This window comes from Hypanus sabinus, chromosome 22, assembly GCF_030144855.1.
Source record: "Hypanus sabinus isolate sHypSab1 chromosome 22, sHypSab1.hap1, whole genome shotgun sequence".
Classification (NCBI taxonomy): Eukaryota; Metazoa; Chordata; class Chondrichthyes; order Myliobatiformes; family Dasyatidae; genus Hypanus; species Hypanus sabinus.
The window spans coordinates 35497870-35521521 of NC_082727.1; the positions used below are offsets into that span (position 1 = coordinate 35497870).

The window sequence follows — 23652 nt, forward strand, 5'->3', positions numbered from 1 at the left end:
CACTTGAATAAACCAGGAGACATGCTGAAAGATCTTTCAGCTGTTTAGCACTTTTCCTGTCCCCAAGACTCATATGACGACTGCAATACTTTGAAATCAAAATACTGTTTTTCTACAGGTTGTTCATATGCAGCAATGGAATAAATGAATACAATTCATTTTTAAAATAGTTCCCTAGGATCTTTTTCTACCCGAGGTGGTGTTTAGTATCTTATCTAAGTCAGCACCACTCCCTCAGGACTGCAGTAAAATGCCAGCCAACTTTATGTTCATGAATCTGGGAATGGGGGAATACATCACCACCTGATCAAACTAAACAGTGTATTAAATAAATAAAATCAGATTCCCCATTCATTTCAAAATGTACAAAACTCATTTATTTGCTACATATAACCATTGATTCCAGAAAACTTCAGGCTTCCTTTCGTAGCAGCACAGCTAAAATTTTTGGAAACTTCAATCTTGCTGCAATATCCAGAGGAGTTTCTCCATTCTAGAAAAAAAGTTTCAAGCAATACAAATGTGAAAAGGTAATCCAATCATTTCTATCTACATGTTGAACCCAAAAAGCTACAGCTAATTCCATAAGATTATTCCAAAAAAAAAACACACACACAACTTACTTACATGGATTAACAGACTCAATGACACTTCGCATCTAGAGGATTTGGAATTGAACCTAAATCTGAAATTAGCTATCTTCTGGACAATATTCCAGAGCAATGTTTGGAAAAGCAAGTGGCACATTGCTATTTTGACTGCCCAACCCAAGAAACAAAAAACTAAAAAGGTAATTGTTTCCAACAACCCACACAAACGGTTGGAGGAACTCAGGTCAACCAGCATCTATGGAAGGGAATAAACAGTTGACACTTTAGATCCAAGGGTCTTGGCCCGAAATACAGGTTGTGCATTACTCTGCATCTGCAGAGACTTATATTGGTAATTATTACCCATAAGGGACTTCTGGGTTGTAGCCCTCTTCACATCTCTGGTGTAACCAGAAGGGAAAGGCATGACCAGATACAGTCACCCAGTGCAGAGAGGGGGTGCTTCACTCGGGCTATTTCCTGGTCAGCTTGCTCCCAACCCCAGCCGAGCTGGGGAAATCACAGGTCCAGCTGGCAGGCAGTTGAGGGCTGAATGTCTGCCCCTCAGTTTCTGTCCATGCCCAGATGTCCCAACAGCACATGGTCTTTATGGGCATAATGTGTAATGGTAGGCCGTCAGGGGCTTGTATATTATAGATATAATTTTTTTCAATTTGAAACAATATTTAAGATGCCTTAATGATTAGTGTTTTGTTAGTAAATAAACTTTTGTAATAAAAGGTAAGACTGTTTATATGGCATTAATGCAACATCCAGGAGCCTCGGTAAAATCTCCTGCCTGTTGATGAACCCCAAGCAAAAGGTAGGTATTTATTGGGAGGTTAATTTTAGCCCAATACAGTTTAAAAATGCCTCAGGGTGGAGATGAACCATCTTCAGCTGCATAAGGTGAACTTCCTTTGTACATGTTTAATTCCATTAGCAACTCATTAGAGGATACATGCAGGGGCAACATTCAAGTACTGGCTAATAGGTGGCAAAGTTCCATTAAAATGCCTGTTGACATCCAACTAAATAGCAATAGCAATTCTGCTTCATCTCAATTTCATATTTAGACATTCTAATGCCCAACACAATTTACCTTATAGCCAGTGTCCCAAGAGGCTATTAGTCACAGTTACCCCAAATGTGCAGAGCACTTCTGACAGTACCTCAAAGTTGGCATCAGGACATTTGTAAATCTACCATACATTGCACATACAAGTCACCAGTTAACATGTTAAATGGAATTTTCATACCATACTCAATACTGTATGCTCAGTGTCCCTTCTATGGACAAACACATGGGCCTGCCTCTCTACGGTTTTCCTAATGTGGGAAAACGGGATTAGCATACATAGGAATCAGTCAGCATGGATGAGGTGGATCAAAATAGCCCATTTTTCATTTGCAATTTTGATTGTAAAATGGTACATCACAGATGATCTAGATTGAAAGGTTCATCAATTGCTTGGAAGTTCCTGATAAATTATATTGGAGGGGAGAGAGGTGTTTTGGCCTCCTTAATTGACATTGATGGCTTAACTAACATGGTACTCAAAACTCAAGGGATCTGAATGCAAGCTTCAAGTATTTCTTTTCTCCCATATAGAAGGAACAGCCAACAGCAATTGGAATACAGAATGGTGTGGTGAGAAGAGAAATGACAGGTCTCCCAACTCTGACCTGCGTCCTCCAAATTAAAATATAAAACAAGTAAATCCTTGTGATCTAATATTGGAATTCAGTCGTAGCACATGCAACACATTGGCATTGTCGCACATTTACCTTATTGGCAATGGTGACATCCGCATTTGCTTTAACGAGAATGGAGACAATTCTCTTATTTTTCATTTGGCATGCATAATGAAGAGCCGAATTACCATTCTGTAAAGAGAATTAAACAAGGCTAAATAAATATACATGCACGCACGCGCACACACACACGCACTCGCGCGCTATGGGATACTACAGCAGATTGATAGGAGCCAGCTGGGTGGAGCAGAGCACAGGTCCAAGGTGGAAACTGGGAAGCAAAGATTTGGATGAATTCGGTAAGTATTACTGAAGAATTTTAGGAAAGCAAAACAGAAAGCGGTGGAGGCAAAATAAGCACAAGCTGAGTGGTTTAGCACCAGACAGGCTGAAGGTGAAAGATGGTGACTTTGGTGGTGGAACAGGCAGAGTATCTAAAGAGTGGAGTTGCCCATCCTGCAGACAGGGTAAAGACAATGTTTCTATAGATATTATTAATATCTCAGATTCCTAATATGAGAGTGAGATCCAGATTAATTTATACTTCATGCATCAATTACAACTCTTCCCAGTTCTGTGTTAGGATTTGTTAATCAGCACAAAAGGTAATAAGCTGCCTACAATGTCCACTAACAGAAAAACATTTGAAGGATCTAGTGCTTTCCCAACACACATGACAAATAAACTCTTCCTCAGACTTCTAGCCAGGTACAAGTCAACTACACCCAACTGGAGGCCAGAGAAAAGTTTGTTAGAAAAAAGTTGTATGAAAAAAGGGGGGAAACAGTTTCAAGACTACAGTACAAGTGGCTGGACAATCTTTCAATGGCCAGTATGAGGAACTGGGCTACAAGTTCTAGGGTGTACTATTCTATAAAGTCCACCTGCTTAATCAATTTCATATAATGAACAAAACATATTTGTAAATTCAGATATACTGATCCTTACATTGTCTGTTGCATTTACATCCACTTTAGCCGACAACAATAGCTTGATCAATATTTCATTACGACTCTTCTTTGATTCCTGCGCATAAAAATTAAGCAAATAGTCATCTGTATAATCTGTATACGTCCATCTACATGCAAGATCTGAATGTTTACTTACCATCTCTAATCAGGATGAATCACAACTTTCTGCCTTAGTCATGATTACAAAGCTAAGAAAACAGTGAGTATAGTGAGCCTACTTGTGGAACATTTAAACCCAGGTACCAGCTTCAGATACAACTTTTCCTATATGGTTTACTGTATGGGACTTCTTAAGTGAGAGACTATACAGAAATACAGCAGATTACAGAGTACTGGATGGTATCCTGGATGGAGATGGTATCCCACTTAAAAAGTCCCACACAGTGAAACATAGGAATTTTTTTTTAAAATCACATATGTTAATGTGATTAACAGCATTGTTAATGAGGTTTATAGCTGGTTGGCTTTCTCCCAACTTACGACCCCCTAGATCTCTCCGTTCTCCTCCAATCCGTGGTCACTTTATGATCCATGTTTCCCATTCTCTCCCCACACCCCACTGGTTTCATGTTCCAAGACCCTACTGTGCCAAATTGTCTCCTTGAACTGCTTCATCTCCCATTCCCCTCTTGAGAAGTTTCAATAGCAACCTCCTCTACAAATCCTTAGCCATCAGTTCCACACTGTCCCTGTGACTCCATCACTGAATGCTCCAGAGTGTTCATGCTTAAAGCTGCTGAATAAAATCAATCATGTAAAACAATTACATTCTCTAATAATTAGACTGATTATCAGCCTTTCCGATGTATCAATATTCTACCAGTCCCAGCTCCTTCACATATGCCAAGTGATTTTCAATTGTCAGCACCTTCTGTTTGATCTGTGTTATAATCTGAATTTTTTCTGACCCACAAGATTAGTCCTGATGAAGACTCTCAGCCTGAAACATCGAATGCTTATTCCCTTCCAATGATGCTGCCTGACCTGATGAGTTCTTCCAGCATTTGTGCTTTTCATTCTGGATTTCCAGCATCTGCAGAAGCTCTTGTGTTCACCATTTCATCCTCCCAGTATGAGGGGTTTACAAAGATTAAGATGCCCTCTTTCCTGGTTCTTGAGTATTTGTTCAGTGACTAAGGGAATGGAGTGCAGTGACACCTAAATGCGGTTTTTGCAGCAAGAAAGGGAAGTCCAGCCAAAATTTGCAAATTTAATGCAGTTTCCCTTCAGGAAAGTTTTAAGGCTATTAAAAGAAAAACTTCATGTCATCTTAAATGTTTCTTCCCCCAGACAGTTAATCTGATCAACAATTCTAGTTAGCTTCCCCCCCCCCACCCTCTCTATTTACTACCCCTCAACACTGCACTGTAGAGGCTTTAAAACTACTTTTTATAACATTGTTTATATTGTAAATATGTATTTAAGTACATCTTATTCCATATCTGTACTTTAACCTTCACCATTAGTTTTAAAATATACAAATCTTTATTTTTATATATTTATTCTTGAATGCTGCATGTCATAAGCTGACAAACACAGCACAGCAAATTCCCAGCACATGGAAACGTAGACAGTTAGTAAAGTTGATGCTGACTGGCAGTGTACAGGCATCCACACCGGACTTTCAGGCGAGTGGTTCTGGGTTTGAATCTGGCCGGCTCCTTGCACGCTTTACATCCATGCTGGGTTGAGCATCGAGCGAGCAACTCAGCTCCGTTAAAAAGACAGAAAAATGCTAAAGGAACAGGTGGCAACCTTGCTGATGTGCCCAAGGCACGGAGAGGAACAACAAAGTTGATCTTTGATTCTCTGGAACAGAGGATTATTGCAGAGTTTGCTCAAAAGTCACTGAAGGCTTGGGAAAGGTCCTGCATCCATTCTAACATAAGGGGCACAAATACTAGAAAACCAGGCATTAAAAAAAATGCAGCTGTGCAAATTACTTGAACTCAATGAGAGGAATTCAGCAAGTGAATCTAGGATTTTGACCAGTATCAGTGCTTCCGGATACAGTTCTCAATGATCCAATCAACTAGGTAGCAGCTGCATTTCCTTCCCCACTGCTGGATCAGATACAAAAATTCTGAACCAACGTAACTTTTGTTGATGCAGTTTCAGAGATTTCTATACCACTGTACACAATTGAGATGATACTCATTTCAAGGTAATCCACAACAAACTTAAATGATCAAGTACTGAATAAAGACACCATTAGATCTATTGTTCCTTCCACCTGTTGTTCATTCCATATAGATTTGCATCATTCCTTCGAATTCCCCCCGCTTCAATCAGCATTTGTATCCATGATCACAACTAGTCATTTTCCTCACAATTCATTTCATGAGATACATAGACTGGCCATTTCCTTGCTGTGCTTACCCCACTTCCAAAAAATCATCTTCAAAATAATATAAGTAATGAAAGGAGCCATGCTATAGAGTGGTGAACTATGCGTCTTCACAATGAAAAACATATCGGAGGTTGGACAGATCAACTATACAGCACCCTTAGATGAAAATCATGCATTTTAAAATAATGGAAACACTAATTATAGCTTGGTGAAAAAGCACCCCTAGCACTTACCATTATAATGTAGCCCAGGAGCAAGACCGGCATCAAGATGATGATTAACAGATAGTCCAGAAAAGTGAATCTTCTCCTTACAGCATAATGTAAACATGTCCGTTTTTTCTTTAAAATTGGAGAAAGTAAAATCAATATAGGAACACATTTGATCAAAAATTCACATCTGTATATACATAGTTTAATATTCTATTAGCTAATTGATTGTCTAACACTGCAGGGAGATTTCAACAGCAATGGATTTCATGTGACGTGTACAATTGTGGAGCAGTGGGTCTGAAGGCTTATACAAACACCATTGATACTAAAGTCACAGAAATGCTGAATATTTCCAATTGCGACAAGTTTGTGTTTTCATAGTAGCACAAAGGATTTGGCAGAGTGCAGGAAGAGAACAAGGAAACAGGGAAGTTGTAGAGAAAAGCAAGGAACAGTCAGTGGGAAAAGCTAGGCAGAGGGTAAAACAGGACTAAATCCCAGTGCTCCTGAGAATAGCCCAGGAATGAGGATACACAGTTAACAGGTATCCATTGTTTTTGACACAGCACAATACCAACTTTTGCTCTCTGCTCACTTACACAGTACCGCACACTGCAAATACATGCTGAACACCCAGCTATAGCAGTACACATGAACTGCAGACATAAAGGAGTCCAAGGCATTCAATCATATTACACACATGTTAAGATTACTGAATACATTGTTAAATCCCATCTGCAGCCAGCTGCATCGGTAGCTTTACATGCTGCTCAATACAGCAAACTATTCATGTACCGATAAATCTATTGCAGTAGTCCAGTATTCACTATAGAAAAGGATCTTAGTGATTCTAGTGATAACTTGCAGCAGACTGAAAAGTTTGAACATGTAGATATTAACAAAGAGAATGTGCTGGAGCTTTTGGAAAGCATCAAGTTGGATAAGTCGCCGGGACCAGATGAAATGTACCCCAGGCTACTGTGAGAGGTGAGTAGGAACAAATTAAGTGCTTATGAAGTACAAGAAATGCAAACGAACTCTTAAGAAATCAGGAAAGCTAAAAGAAAGCATGAAGTTGCTCTAGCAGACAAGGTGAAGGAGAATCCCAAGGGATTGTATAGACATGTTAAGAGCAAAAGGGATTAAATTAAGAACAAGAGACAAAGTTGGTCTTCTAGAAGACCATAATGGTAATCCATGTGTGGAGCCAAAAGATATGGGGGAGATTATAAAATGCATTCTTGGCATTTGTATTTACTTGAGAAACAGATACAAAGTCTACAGAAGTGAGGCAAAGTGGTATCAACTTCATGGATCCAGTACAGACTATTGAGGAGGTGTTTGCTACCCTCAGGCAAATCGATGTGAATAAGTCCCCAGGGCCTGACAAAGTGTTCCCTTGGACCCTATGGGAGTGAAGTGTAGAAATCGCTGGGGCCCTAGCAGAGATATTCAGAACATCCTTAGCAACAGGAAAGGTATCAGAGGATTAGAGGATAGCCAATGCTGTTCTGTTCTAAACAGAAACCAGGAAATTAAAGGCTGGTGGGTCTGACATCAGTTGTGGGAAAGTTATTGGAAGGTATATGAAGGACCCAGATATACAAGTATTTGGATAGACATGGACTGATTAAGGTTAGCCGGCATGGCTTTGTGTGTGGTAGGTCATGTCTAAACATTATAGAGTATTTCAAGGAAGTTACCAGGAAAGTGGATTAAGGCAGTGGATGTTGTTTACATGGACTTTAGTAAGGCATTTGAGAAGGTCCTGCATGGGAGGCTGGTCAAGGTGGATCAGAATTCAGGATGAGGTAGTAAATTGGATTAGACATCAGCTTTGTGGGAGAAGCCAGAGGGTTGCCTCTCTGACTGCAGGCCTGTGACTCACGGTGTACCACAGGGATCAGTGCTGGGCGCTTTGTTGTTTGTCATCTATAATCAATGATCTGGATGAAAATGTGGTTCAGTGAATCAGCAAATCTGTTGAGGTCAGTAAGATTGGGAGTGTAGTGGACAGTGAGGAAGAGCTTATGCTTTGGGATCTGGACCAGCTGGAAAAATGGGCTAAAAAATGGCCGATTTTAATTTAATATAAGCAAGTGCAAAGTGTTACACTTCAGTAGGACCAGCCATGGGAGTCTTACATGGTGAACGGTAGGGCACTGAGTGTGGTGGAACAAAGGGATCTGGAAATACAGGTGTATAATTCATTGTCAGTGGTATCACGAGTATTCAAGCTTTTGGCACATTGGCCTTCATAGATCAATATATTATGTACAGGAGATGGGATGTTATGTTGAAGTTGTTTAAGAGCTTGGTGAGGCCAAACTTGGGAGTATTCTGTGCAGTTTTGGTCACCCACATACAAGAAAGATGTAAACAAGTTTGAAAGAGTACAGAGAAAATTGACAAGGATGTTGCCTGTTCTGGAGGACCCGAGTTATAAGGAGAGACTGAATAGGTTAGGACTTCATCAAATCTCCTCTCAATCTTCTACATTCCAAGGAATAGAGGTGTACAAAATTATGAGCATAGATAGCATAAATGCAAGCAGGCTTTTTCCACTGAGGTTGTGTGGGGCTACAACCAGAAGTGATGCATTAAAGTTGAGAAGTTTAAGGGGAACATGAGGGGAACATCTTCACTCAGAGGGTTGAGAGAGTGCGGAATGAGCTGCCAGCACAACTGGTCCATGCGAGCTCAATTTCAAGGTTTAAGAGAAGTTTGGATAGGTACATGGATATTAGGGATTTTGAGGGCAGATTTATTGAACCACGTTATTATACAGATCATTGATATAGATTGCAAACAACAATGAAACCAGCACTGATCCCTGCGACCCTCCTCTAGTCACAGGCCTCCAGTCAGGGGGCAACTATCTACTACCACTCTCTGGCTTCTCGCACAAAGCCAATGTCTAATTCAATTGACAAACTCATCTTGAATATCAAGCAACTGAACCTTCTTGACCAACCTCCCATGCAGGACCTTGTCAAAAGCCTTGCTAAAGTCCATGTAGATAACATCCATTGCCTTGTCACCAACTTTCTCAGTAGCTTCCTCAAAAAACAATATCAGATTGGTTAGACATGACCTACCACACACAAAGCCATGCTGACTATCCTTAATCAGTCCTTGTCTATCCAAATACTCACAGCCGGTCCCAAAGAATACTTTCAATAATTTTCTCACAACTGATGTCAGGCTCAGTGGCATATAATTTCCTGGTTTATTTTTGGAGTCTTTCTTAAACAGCAGAACCACAATGGCTGTCCTCCAATCCTCTGGCACCTCACCTGTCGCTAGTGGTGGTTTAAATAACCGTTCTAGGGCTCCTGCAACTTCTGCATTTTTCTCCTGCAGGGTCACAGGGAACTCCTCAGACCTGGGGATTTATCCACTCTAATTTACCTCAGGTAGGCCAACACCACCTCCTCTGTAACCTGTAAAGAGTTCATGAAGTTGATGCTGCTCTGCCTCACTTCTATAGACTCTAAGCCATCTCCTGAACAAATGCAGATGCAAAAAAAAAAGTCATTTAGGATCTCCCCATCTCTTTTGGATCCACATGTAGATTACCATTCTGATCTGTAGAACCAATTTTGTCGCTTACAACCCTTTTGCTCTTAACATATCTGCAGAATCTTTTGGATTCTGTTCACCCGTCTACATGGTCACCTTCATGCCTTCTTTTAGACCTTGATTTCTTTACCAAGTGTTCTCTTGCATTTGTTATAGTCTATAAGTGCGTAATTTGTCCCTCCCTCCCTAGACCTACAATGCACCTCCTTTTGTTCTTAATTAGGGCCTTAATATCTCTTAGAAACAAAGGTTCTATACACCTATTATATTTACCTTTTATTCTGACAGGCACAAAACAACCATCGTCATTTTTGAAGGCCTCTCACTTTCCAAATACACCTTTGTCAGAAAGCAGCCTCTCCCAATCCACACTTGCCAGATCATTTCTGATACCATCAGAACTGGCCCTTCAACAATTTAGAATCTCTCCACATACCAGACCTATCTGTTTGCACATTTACTTTGAAACTAATGGTATGTGATCACAAGGTGCAAAGTGTTCACTGATAAAGACTTCTGTCACCTGACCCGTCTCATTCCCCAATGCCAAATCAAGTACTGTATCACACATTCTCTCACTGAGACTGCCAAGTCTTGACAAAGGGAACTTCCCTGAACACATTTGACAAATTCTATCCCATCTAGTCCCATTTACAGTATGGAGTCCCAGTCAGTATGTGGAAAGTTAAAAATCACCTACTATAACAACCTTACTATTCTTGCGACAATCTGCAATCTCTATATAGATTCCTTCCTCTAAATCCCTCGGAATGTTGGGTGGTCTGCAATATAGGCTGATTAACGTGGCCATAACTTTTTATTACTCAGTCCCACCCATAATACTTCACTAGAGGAGTTCTCCAGTCTGTCCTGAGTGAGCACGGATGTGCCATTTTTCCTAACTAGTATTGCCACCCCACCTCCTTTAAAACAACAGAACCCTGGAATATTGAGCTGCCAGTCCTGCCCCACCTGCAACTGAGTCTCTCTAATGGCTACAGTATCCACTTCCTGAGCTCATCTGCCTTTCCTGCAATACTTTGACAGCTGGCTGGAGGCAGAATTGGAATTTTTTTGATAACTGGCAGTGCCCCGTTTTTCCAAAGATCACACCCAACTTTACACTGATTTGAAGGACAGCACTAAGGTGGGCAATGGAGGCGGCCAACAGGCATGAGCAATAGTGAATTGGCAGACCTTCTCAAAATCCTCTGAAACAAACAAGCACAAGCTAGCACAAAAGCCATTTTTCTTCAGTAAGCAGCAGCATTTCCCGTCTTTAAAACCCAATTATGCAGAGTCTGGTGGCCAATGTTTCAGCTTCCATTCCAGCACCAAAAGCCGCTCAACATGCAAGTGCTTGAAGCTCAGTCTTTTGTTAGCTTGGCTCTGGATACCAGTGGAGGATGTTGCAAACCAGTACCCTGCCCTGCGAAGGACACAGGGACAGTGCAGCAACAAGCCCACATTCAGGAACTTGTCTGGCAGAGCTGGCTCAGAAAGCCAGGTGCCAACTTCTACTCCTCCCTATGCCCTGCTGTCTGTGGTCACATCAACTGAAGACCAACAGGGGAAACCCTTCTGGTTCCAGTGCAGAGCAGAACTGACGGAGTGGTTTAAAACGGAGTGCATGCAGTTAGCATGTCACTGTATGCTGGGTTCCTCGACCTGTCAACTGGTTCTTCAGCTTGCTCCCCACTAAGATCTGAGCTCATTCCTTGCAAATGATCAGTGGCTGCGCTCAAACAATGCTGAACAGGAAAAAAACATTGAAAAATAGCCTCAGCTGCAATATGGAAGATGGAATTAATAAAGGTTCATGGTAACCTTAATTACCACTGGCAATACGACCACAAGACATTGAGCCAAATGGCCCAATTCTGTTCCTTCAAGTCTACTCCACCATTCAGTCATGACTGATTTATTTTCCTTCTCAACCCCATCTCCTGTCTTTACTCCATAACCTTTGACACCCTTAAGTACCCACAAACCTCTGCTTTAAATATACTCAGTGATCCAGCCTCCACAGCCATCTGTGGCAATGAATTCCACAGATCCACCACCCTCTCCCTATAGAGATTCCTGCTCATCTATATTCTATGGGATGTCCTTCTAATCTGAGCCTGGCCCTATCCTCTCTCACTATTGGAGGCGTCCTCCAATCTATCTAGTCCTTTCAGTATTTGGATAGTTCCAATGTGATCCCCACTCATTCTTCTAAACTCCAGTGAACGCAGGCCCAGTGCCATCAAGAGTCATCAATGTGGTCCTTGTCCTGCTCCCAAAGTTGTAGCAGTCAGTGTAGAATAGGAGTATTCAGCCCAAAACAAACACACACAGATAGTACTCCAGAGTGTAACATCTGGTTGGTGCTCGGCTATGCTGCAGGTGTTCCCACTCTGCCACCATGCAATCCCTTTGCTCACTTCACAAAGCACTCTCAAAGAGGAACAGCCACTAATCCTTCCATGCATGGGAATAGCTAATCCGGGCGGTGTGTCGAAATTAGGCCAAATGCCTCAGCACTCCCTGCCGGCATCTGCACTTTAGAACTACCAGGAAAAGTTTTCCTAAAATCCTAAGTAGTTTATAGAAGTTTGTCAGCAGGGGATCTTGCAAGTGGTTAAGCAGCAGGATCAAGAAGCAGCTCGGAGAATTGGATTTAAAATTGCCAGGACTGGTGATGAACAAGGATCAGGTCAGCTAAATTTCATTCCTGGCTTACTCTGCATTCTGCGGGTGAGTGAGTTTCGCTCAGGTCTCTGGGTGTTTGCCAATGGAGCCTCTGGAATGAATCCCTTTGTAATTGTGCATCCATGCAAGAGATATCTATAATTCATCCCTCAACAAACAAAAGGGCAAAGTTTTGGAGGCACTGCTTATTAGTGTTTCATAATGGGCTGAAAAAATATTTGGAGAAACAGGAAGTGCAAGAGCAGTCACAAAGTTGAAAAGGGGAGCAAAGAGTTAGCAAAACACAACTAACCCGTCTTTAGTCTCCACCAGACCCAAATGGCTCTCGTCTGCATCTAACAACCATGTTCGGTAAAACAATAACATTTCTTTATTAATTCTCCACTTAACTATTAGGAAGTGTGGATCATTTTAGACTGGTGATTATTCTGTCATTACTGCCCAATCTTTTGTTCTCCAGACTCCATTTCTGTCCATCAGTTTGAGTTATCTCTAGCAGAGGTGCACTGGTTCAGCAGACTTGCAAGTAAATTTGTGGAAAGGATAAATCTCAGCCTCTCCTTTTGGTCAGAATGTTTTGGATTGATGGCCTGAGATGAAAGTATGTATCAGGGAAGGCTGAAGAGAAATTGTTTCCTAAACAAAAAGCATGCACAAGAAAGGTGGTGAACAGCACAGTCAATTGCAACACTCGACTCAAACTAGGTTTGGGAGGTATATTGAGAGATTCTGTGTTGCATTTCTTTGCTGCAAATGAATAAACAGCATTTTCTTTCCGTATAGTGGGAGCCCCTATATGTAATTTAAAGAGCAACCCGTTTAACCCAGAGGAAGTCCGTATTAAAACATCACTGGAACTGGTGGATTTGATTAAGACTCCCTTTAACCAAAACAAAAGTTCAAGCAAAGGTTTAAGTTCGCATTATGGTTAAGCAAACCAGAGGAATAACTGACCAAGTTATGTGGCTGAAATCAGGAAGTTATCACAAGACTAACTAAAGCAAAACATTGAAACTAAGGGAGAGGATAGAGTGGGGAAATCAGTGATAAGCAGGGTTAATGGGTTGTTAGAGCCAGATTATGAAACTCAGCACTGGAAGGTGCTCAAGCAGGGGAGTTGGCAAATAACAGACTTGCAATCAAGGCAGCTTTTATGTGCAACAGCATGTATAAGAGCAAACTGCAAATAGTATTATTCTGAAGCAAGAAGAATGTCACTATAAAAGACAAAGGCAGTCTCGGCTTTGGGGGCAGCAACACAGGTCACGGCATCTGAATACTAGTCCAAGTGTCACATACAGTTTAAAAGGTTACACTGGTCCTGGGTCCACTGTACACAAAGTTCTAAACTCACAAGATTTTATAGGTACCCTCACTATAGGTAAGTTGTACTGCATCCACTCCTACTCAAGTACTAGCTAACTTCCCTGCCTAGTCTCTGCAGCAAGGCCCAGCTGCCAAATACTCTTTGCTTGAGTCGTGGGTTCCACCCCCAACCAAGGCAAGATACTTCCAGCTAACAAAGTAGCTTAAACACAGATGATTTAAAATTAGACAAATAGCTCTTACCACAGAGGGTTGCTGATTTACAAAAAGATTTCTGATCTGCAAATGATTTATAAACTACGAAAAATTTCCAAACAGGTACAATTCATGTAAACTAACAGGACATACCAACGAGTAACAGACGACTGAGTCGCCCACCGCAAGAAGGTTGGAAATGAATTCCAGTTCCTCTTTCTGTCATTCTCAACAATCTCCAATGCTTTCTTACATTTATACTGTTATGATATTCATTGACAATGTTTGCATGTGATGTTTCTCAAATGCCTTTGATGTGACAAAGTAATTCACGTGCATGGTCTAAAAACTTCAGAAGACAAAGATCCCACACACTCAAAATTAACACTCTGAGTGCTGAATCTCCAAGTAGATCAATATCCCAGTATTGACTAATCATATCTGTAACCACGTATGATGAGCCAAGTGACATACCCCATTGTCTTGTGATTGGCTAATGCAGATAAAATGTTTCATTGCCACTTCATTTTGCAAACCACATCCCTCAGCGCCCCCCCCCCCCCCACTAATGCAGCAGCACTCGGTAGCTCTCCTGATCAAGCTGTACTTTTAACTTCAAGCTGATTATTGTTGCAATTTACATTAAGAACTGAAGAATGGTTCATGATTACAAGAGGCTGAGCAAGGAATACTTGGTCAAAGTTTAACTGTGTTACAAACAACTCTGACCCTTTGAAAAGCCAAAGTACCAGAGAGAGCTGAGGTTAACAATGAGCCCCACAGATCCTGGGAAGTGAATACCCACTGGAACAAGAGATTGCCAAAATTAGCACAAGTTTCAGCAAACATAATAAAATCAAGAAATCAAAATTTTGGAAGTTTCCACCATTACCAGCACACAGAGAAAACAATTAAAGTTTGGTACAGGTGAACCTCAGTGTTAATGAATATTACATTCCTAGAAATGGTCTGTATTGCTATTTGCACTAATGCATTAACAACACCTGTCAACCAATAAAAAATGAAATAAAGTGTTGATTCACTTCCTTCAACCCCAACCCTCCCAATTTCCATGAGAACACATTTTATTCCACATCTCTAATTTATGGGAAATGATGTGCAAGTTCCTGAAATGATGAATTTCTGTAACTCAACGAACATTACACGGGGGTCGCCTCTGCAGAGGAAATATTCCAGAAGCAAGTTTCAAAGAATCTTATTAAAAAGTAGAACCACCAACTGTTGTCATAAAGTATTACAAAGGTGATATTTCAGCTTGACAACAGTACAGCATTGAACTAATAAACCAGACAGAATTCCAAGAAACACTTAAAAATCAGGCAGCTACATCTGAACGTCTGTACAGGGGAAGCAGTGGAGTAGCTGGAGTTACTAAGCAACTGTGAAATGCTGAAGTTAGGCCTTCCCACAAGTGGTTGTTATTGGCTCTGGACCAAGCATTGGGAAGAAACTGGTCAGAAAATAGATCCCCTGGCTCGGAGGAACATTCACTATATCGAGGGAGAGAGCTGGGATGTTGTGGAGAGGAAGTTTTCAAAAGCAAGTTAGGCTCCCAAGCCAAAACTCAGGTTGATCCCCCAACCTACTGTGGTTCTTCAAGCCAAGGTTGATGCCTTATGCAAAGAATATAAAAGTGGAGAATGAATCCTTGCCCTTGGAACTGCATCGCTGTCTGGGATTAGTAGGAACTGCAGTTCTGCCTGAAGGACCAAGTTCAATACAAGCCATGCTCATCACCAGATACTGTTTGAGGAGCAGCTCCAAGGGGTTCTTGACTGCCAACACACCTAGAAGCTTGTTCACACACAGCAGGCAGCTTTGAGCTTTCTACCTTCCAGAGAAGTGTGGAAGAATTTCTGCAGGGCATAACTGAGATTGCTGCAACTTGTGACGTATCCAGATTACAGAGCACAAGATACGGAAGGGAGAGCTGGAAAAGGAAAACCAACATCCAAGTACAGATCTAGGGTCACCAGATAGAACATATAGGACTAATCCCAGTTGGAGAGAGAAAAAAAAAAATTATCAGTGCACCTGTTCCAAGTAATATAATTGAGATGCAGCCATAATAGGGCTTGCTGAATTCTTAAAATGAATTCCCACCAAATCTTGTAACACTCGCAAGTTCATTGCACCATTCACTACCAACATGTGAAAAGGATGGGGACTGAAGTCCATATCCCTACTATCCATGTAACTATCCGAACTTTTCTTAAGCCTCGAAATCGAGCTCGCATGGACCACTTGTGCTGGCAGCTCAATCCACACTCTCACGACCCTGGAGAAGAAGTTTCCCCTCATGTTCCCCTTAAACAACTCACCTTTCACCTTTAATGCATCACTTCTGGTTGTAGTCCCACACAACCTCAGTGGAAAAAGCCTGCTTGCATTTACTCCATCTAACGCCCCTTAATTTTGTATACATTCATCAAATCTCCTCTCAATTTTCTATGTTCCAAGGAATAAAGTTTTAATCTATTCAATCTTTCCTTGTAACTCAGATCCTAGAGAATTGGCAATATCCTTGCCAATTTTCTCTGTATTCTTTCAACTTTATTTATATCTGTCTTGTATGTGGGTGACCAAAACGGCACAGGATATTCCAAGTTAGGCCTCATCAATGTCTTGTACAATATCCCATCTCCTGTACTCCATAATCTGATCTATGAAGGCCAATGTACCAAAAATTTCCCACCCCCCCCCCCCAACCCTGTATACCTGTGATGTCACTTTCAACTAATTATGGACCTGTATCCCAGATCCCTTTGTTCCACCACAATCCTCAGTGCCCTACCGTTCACTGTGTAAGACCACCCTGGCTGGTCCTACTGAACTGCGACACCTTATACTTGACTGCATTAAATTCTGTCTGCCATTGTTCAGCTCATTTTCCCAGCTGGTCCAGATCCCGCTGCAAACTTGTGATAGCCTTCCTCACAGTCCACTATACTCCCAATCCTGGAATCATGCGCAATTTGCTGATCTAATTAATCACATCATCATCTAGATCGCTGACTTAGATGATAAATCACAACGGACCCAGCAACGATCTCTGCAGAAATCCCCAGTCACAGAACTCCAGTGCGAGAGGCAACCCTCTGACTTGTCCTGCAAGGCCTGTCTAATCCAATTTACTACCTCATCTTGAATGCCGAGTGACTGAACTTGTCAAATGCCTTACTAAAGACCACATTTTCACCATCCACTGCCTTGCCTTCATCAACATTTCTGGCAACTTCCTCAAAAAACTATCATTGTTTGGACATTGACCTTGCACACATAATGCCGTGCTGACTATCCTTGATCAATCAATGCCCATCCATGTGTGCTTCCTCAGACTTTTATATCTGGTCTCTTATTGGGCACAATGATGTTTCCATCTCCAATTCCTAATGTAAATACCTGATACAAATCAAGGAGAGAAACCTTTTCAAAAATAATATCCCAGATATTCACTGAACTCCCATTGTCAAGTGGGAGCAAGAGGGTAAACAGAGGGGAAAACTGGACACATGGATTTCACAGACGTATTTAAGATGTATTTAGCCCTCCATGTTTTCCGCCTCAAGGAGAGGGGACATAGGTTGCATTTACAATACAGATTATTGAGCCAAGAAACTTTACATACAGGAGCAGGAATGTGAATGAGCATTCAGGAGTCCAAACATAGAAATCACCTTGTTCCTGAGATTAACATTAGCTTCTTTTCTCAGTAGATATTGTACAATTTCAACCCTGCCTGTTCTGCATGCAGCAATCAATGCAGTGTCCCCATAGTGTGCATCTTGTTGGTTCACATCAGTTGTTAGCAGTAGTTCCTTCAGCTCCTTGAAATCATTCTGATATGCTGCTTCACAGAGGGGCTGTAGAACAGAGCAGAGAAATAGATCAGCACTGCTAAGCAGTTATTGTGATCAAACCCATTACCAAAAAGTCCAAATTTTCTTTCATGCAAAGTTATTTCACCTTCAAGTTGCAACTGTAATTATTAAACAAAACTAAAGTATTACAAAGATATTAAGATAAAAAAAAATTTAAAAGGTCAGGTTGCATCAGTACTGATATGAACACTTTACAATTCATGCAAATCTTTTGCCTTCAAACTGAGAAGTCATTAATCTGAAGCATTAATCTACTTACGTAACTGGTATGCATCTCACATTTATGCAAGTTGGTTTTACAAACAAGTGTTGGAAACAGATTGGATAGTGCTTGCAGGGAAGAGTCAAAGGCAAACATTTCAATTCTAATACTTTGGCCTGAAACCATTATTACCCTCTGACACAGATGATGGCCAAAGCAGCCAGTAATTGCAAATTTCCAGCATTTTGATGGTTTGCTTTTAACATCCTCATGGATCATAAAACAAATATTTAAACAGTCTGTAAAAATGCAAAATAGCAGCAGTGCATCTTAGTTCCCCCCCCCCCCACACACACACACACACAAAAAAACCCCATAAAATCCCCCTCATGACTGGGCATCTGGTGCCCCTCCAACCTTACAAACTGATACTCAATTAGTTGGCCTGTATTTTGTATATGATAGGTGTTAAATATAATGAACTGTTCTCTTCAGACACATCCTAATTCATAGGAACTTTGTTATTCAAAAATACATTTTCACTGGATCACAAACATCAAGACAGACACGAGTTTTCAATCATTATTTCCTTTTAACTTCCATTCTTGTCATCCATTTGCACACTCTTGAGATATACGATTACTACAACCGTTGTTCCCCATTTAGTTTGCTTCATACTGAAAATGGAATAATGCCTCAAACATTACAAATAAAATCACATGATCTATTATACTAACCAGTAAATAGGGCCAAATTAATTTCAAATCCCACAACAATGCTTCATAGATTTCCATTTCCTGCTGCAGATCCAAACTAATTTATCGCAGCAATGATCCAAGTGTCAAGAACATCCTCTGTGCACATTTTCAAATGCAAACATACTCACTAACCAGTAACAAAAAGGGAAGCCGTTTTAATGACATGGTTTTGAATGTTAAACTTCAGGACTCAGATCAAATCAAAAATACATGGAGTGGAGTTGAACTTCAAGATATTATAATCTTCATAATCTTAAAAAGTGCATTATGTAACAAACTTGAATTTATGGAAAATATTACCCAAGCAAACAAATTTTACTTGCAGGAAATTCCTCAGTTTTTACACACCTTCTCCACACCTCAGAGCATTTCCCAAATTCTATTTTTATTTATTGAGATAGAGCACAGAATAGCTTCGTCAGACCCTTTGAGCAGCACTGGCCAGCAACCCTAGCCTAATTTACAATGACCAATTAACCTTTCAACCGGTACATCTTTGGACTGTGGGAGGAAACCGAGGTACCTGGAGGAAACCCACATGGTCACAGGGAGAACATACAAACTCCTTACAGGCAACAACTGGAATTGAACTCAGGTCACTGGTACTGAGAAGCATTGTATTAACCATGACCCTACTGTGCTGCCCATTTTAATCTGATTCACTGAATAAGATAATACAAGAAAAATAAAATCAATATAAACTGTGGCAGCATATTAATAAGAAAGGACATGACATAGCCCAGAAAATCTGTTAGTCCGAACACACTTGATTATCAAGGATAAGTTGTGTATTGCGCATACTTTAAACAGGAATGTTATTTGTATAGGGGAAAACAGAAGGTGAGGAAGAACACCAACAACTTTGAATAATATGTAGTTATTTAGGAAGCATTATTTGGCTTAGCAGCATGCTTTTTTCATAAGATGAGCCAAGAACAAGAGTTGGAACAAGAAAAACATTAACGTGTTTATGTTAAAGCACACTTGGAATGCTGAGTTGCATTCTGTTCATCTCATTATAGGCAGAGTGTGGAAGCTTCAGAGGGCATACAGAGAAGATTTACCAGAATGCTGCTTAGACTAGAGGGTACGCCATATGAAGACCAGTTGAGCAAGCTAGGACTTTTCTCTTTAGAGCCAAGTAGGATGAGAGGCAACTTTATAGACGACAAGAGTTCTAGATTGAATGAATAGCCAGAGACTTCCTCACAGCGCGGAAATGGCTAATATAAAAGGAGCCTCATTTTAAGGTGAGTGGACTGAAGTGGGGGAGGGGGGGAGGAAGGAATGTCAGAGGCAAATTCTTTACACAGTGAATGGTGGGTATATGAAACATACCAGGTGTTGTGGTAGAAATAGATACACTGGGGAAACTTAAATTCTTAGACAGAATTTCTAAGAATGGATGATAGAAAAAAAATGTAAGGCTGTGCAAGAGGGAAGAGTTAGATTCATCTTAGAGTAGGTCAGAAGATAGCACAACATTGTGGGCTGAAAGGCCTGTACTGTGCTGAGATGTTTTATGTTCCATGTATTTGAGTAACAAGCAAGCTTCATGTTGAAGGTTTTGGATAAACAGTGCCTATATTAGAAGATAATGTAATATTTAGTCCCCACATAAAGAGCAATATATGGTTAGGGCAAGTACCAGTACATTACGGAGAGAAAAAGAATCAGTTGAGTACTAATTTTAGGAATTGACTGCCCTTTAAGAAGAACAATGTACAGACAGCAATGTTATTAGATTCATAACCTTAATGCAAAATAATTCTAATTCAGAGCAAGGCAAGACAAAACAAAAATGTTACAGAACAAGTCTGGGTATAAGTAGTAGACCGGACAGGAAAACAACCTAATAACAATTATGTCGAAGATCTTGCGTGGAGAGAGAAAACAGCATTCACAAACTGACTAATGCCAAATATTCCGAAATTCAAGATAGGATGTTCAACATACCCAAAAAAAAATGTGGCTGACAAACCCAGATAGAAGCTATCATGCTGCCAAGACAGAGATTAGCTTTATTAGTCACACGCACATTGAAAGAAAGCAAATGTGTTGTTTTTTGTCAAATCAAAATCAGCAAGGATTGTGCTGGGCAACCTGCACGTGTCACCATGCTTCTGGCACCAACATGGCATGTCCACAACTCACTAACCCCAACCTATATGCCTTTGGATCGTGGGAGGAAACCACAGCACCCAGAGGAAAGCCACGCAGTCATGAAGAGAATGTATAAGCTCATTGCAGGCAGTGATGGGAATCGAACTTCAATCTTACAATAGCGCTGTAATAACTTTACTCAAACCGCTACTGTACAGCCCAACAAATACTACTGCTGGGAAGTTGTGAAAATGTACAGTACAGCAGGTGGTGCCATGGAAGAAAAGTATTAGCAAAATGCTTTTATAGTTCAGGTCAGAGTTCAGACTTCAATCTCAGCATCCTCTATAAAGGGTTTGGGCATCCTCCCTGGGGAATGAATGTGGTGATCTGGTTTCCTCACACAGTCCAAAAACGTATCGGTTAACAGGTTAATTGGTCTTTGTAAATTGTCCCATGATGAGGCTAGGGTTTAAAAATCGGTAGGTTTGCTGGTGGCACAGCTCGAAGTGCAGGAAGGACCTATTCCACTCTGTATTTCTAAATAAATAAAATAAAAAGTAAATAAAACAATCCAGTGCATCTCAGTTAAGACTTTCCAGGCAACATTTCTCTGTCACCCAAAATTTTGGCATTACCTATTTAACAATATTGTCAGAAATGTTTCACTACTCAGACTAAATGGTCATCACCATGGTCAAGGGCAGACAGGAATAAACAATAAATGTCAAATTACTAACAACTTCCTCCCTGAGAAAAAAAACAAAAATTAATGAGCTTTCAACTGTGGAATTATCATAGTTAACTAACCATTCTAGGACACAGGCTCACATTAATATTTTGCAAGCCATTTCCTATTAAGACAGAAAAGGCCAAATGGCATGCCAATAGTTATGCAAATTAAACAAGTACACTTAAATTTCCTTCTGTGTTAATCCACAACTGTGCAAGTTATTACACAAGAAACAATTCTATAACTGTGCACAGTTACCACATTAGACTTTAAAATTGCAAGGGCAGCTGCTGTAGTTCACAGAGCTTCAGTAAATACATTATTGTTCAACTGTTACTCAAAACTTCTCCAACAGTACCACTCAAACACGTTATCACTGCCAAGTGTTCACCGGCATATCAACGCTGAACAGACTCCACAATCTGTAGACTCACTTGCAATAACTCTATAATTCATGTTCTCAGTACTATTTATCTTATTTTGCACATTGGTTTGTTGTTTTCCAGTCTTTGTTTATAGATTCCATAAATTCCATTATTTTCTTGTAAACGTCTGCAAGAAAATGAATCTCAAGGTAGTGTAAGGCAACACATCTTTGATAATTTATTTTGAGCATGGAACTAAATCGCTACCCCAGCATCACTGACTCTCTGTAGACCTCCCTACAAAACAGGAGACCTTCCATAGTGGGACTGTAGTGCCTGAAGGCAATTTACCAGACAATGAATATTAGTCACGCCAGCAATATCCTCGTCGCCCGTGAATAAATTTAAATAACCTCCGTGGGCCAGGAGCAAGAGGAGTTTGAGAATTGGGAAGTGGCGGGAGAGAAACAATTCTGTTAGTGCTGTCCTATGTAAGCGATTCTCTGCTCTAACTCCCCTTTCCCGTCATTTCCAGCGGAGTGGGTTAACTTTACATTTCCAACAGCGCCAGTTACAGATGGGGCCGATTTCGGGAGAGACACACACCTCGTTCCGAACCGGTTAGGTCAACCATTAAGACCCGGCACCTTGATTCCTTCCTCCAGAGGTTTGCAGGGCCGAGAACAGGAAATGATTTATCATAATTTAAAACCACAATAAGGACAGTGATTTAAAAAAAACGGAAAGAAACCCTCGTGTGAGGAAAGCATCCAGAAGAACAACGCTTCTCTTTCCAGGTGCTCCATCACAGCTAAAACGATTCCCTTCTGACAGAAATGAAGGAATGTCATAAGCACGTACCCGCCTGCCCCACACAGTGTCCAGGTCAATTGAACATCAGCCCGCGGCAACAACTGTTCACACCATGGAACAATTCTGCCCACTATCCTCCCAGCTGTTAACAGTACATTCAAAGCCGCTCCCACCTCCGAGTAAAGGACTCCCATCTGTGTGCCGAACTGGCCGTGCACCAGCGAACAGGTTACGGAGACCGCTCGCCGTTACTACCGCCTTCCTCTTCCAACCTGCAAACACTCACTGACACCTCCTTTTGGACTTAAAACCGGTCGCTCCAACGAGGAAGGTGACTATGAAGAAGGGAGTGCCCGTGACTTTCAGCTTGTTCATTGGGCGAGGTGAAACTTCAATTTCCGGTGAGAAGGACCGTCCCCGCTCTGGAATGTGAGAGAACATGCTGGTGCAGGAGCGGGCTGGCTGCTGCAATTTTTGTTCAACCTGACGGCAGCGAAACCTGCTCAGTTAACGTACTATTCCATCTGAATGCATCTTGGATCAGTATATTCAATATTCCTCTAACTCTATCCGTAACATTGGTGTCAATTTGCAGCAATTGATTATCCAGGAACAGGAGTACTGAACAAAATACATTGAGAACCAAAACCAAATCGGCAGAAATAAAAATAGAAAAAGTTAGTATCATTAATGTATCAAGAAATGTTAACTTTATTACCCCTTACTAACAGTCATTGCCCCTCAGTCAACAGGCTCTTGAATCAAAGAGCATAACTTTACTCCACTTTGCCCCATCTTTGAAATGTTCCCACAACCTGTGGACTCATTTTCAAGTACTATTCATCACCTGTTTTGAATATTTATTGTTTATTATCATTATTATTATCATTGTATTTGCACAGTTTGTTGTCCTTCGCACGCTGGTTGAACACCAAGTTGGTGCCGTCTTTCACTGATTCTATTATGGTTATTACTCTATTGTGGATTTCACAAGAAAATGGATCTTAGGATTGTATATGGTGACATTGATGCACCATCAATAACTCCTGGAGACTGGAAGTGAACGATAGGCTTTTATCAATAGCAAAAAGGGAGCAGGAC

General features: G+C 40.9%; 1 protein-coding gene across 2 annotated transcripts; it reads right to left on the reverse strand.

Moving 5' to 3' along the window:
• Positions 1 to 259: 259 nt before the first annotated feature.
• ankrd22 (ankyrin repeat domain 22) lies at positions 260 to 22925 on the reverse strand. Of its 2 annotated transcripts, XM_059947467.1 has the most exons (6): positions 22725 to 22924; positions 17374 to 17559; positions 5900 to 6007; positions 3294 to 3371; positions 2379 to 2477; positions 260 to 493 (listed from the first exon to the last, which is right to left on the reverse strand). In XM_059947467.1, exons 1-6 carry the CDS (start codon positions 22743 to 22745, stop codon positions 413 to 415), a joined length of 573 nt encoding a protein of 190 aa, XP_059803450.1. In that variant the 5' UTR covers positions 22746 to 22924; the 3' UTR covers positions 260 to 412. The 2 variants fall into 2 exon arrangements, with proteins under 2 accessions (XP_059803450.1, XP_059803452.1); XM_059947469.1 differs by lacking the exon at positions 2379 to 2477 and having other exon boundaries at positions 22725 to 22925.
• Positions 22926 to 23652: the final 727 nt, after the last annotated feature.

Coding starts and splice junctions, on each gene's coding strand:
- ankrd22 (XM_059947467.1), bottom strand. CDS start 22,745: ATGGGAGTCCTTTACTCGGAG. Junction 17,560..22,724: donor TGGGAGTCCTTTACTCGGAG/GTGGGAGCGGCT, acceptor TCTGTTCTACAG/CCCCTCTGTGAAGCAGCATA. Junction 6,008..17,373: donor ATGTTAATCTCAGGAACAAG/GTGATTTCTATG, acceptor CCAATTTTAAAG/AAAAAACGGACATGTTTACA.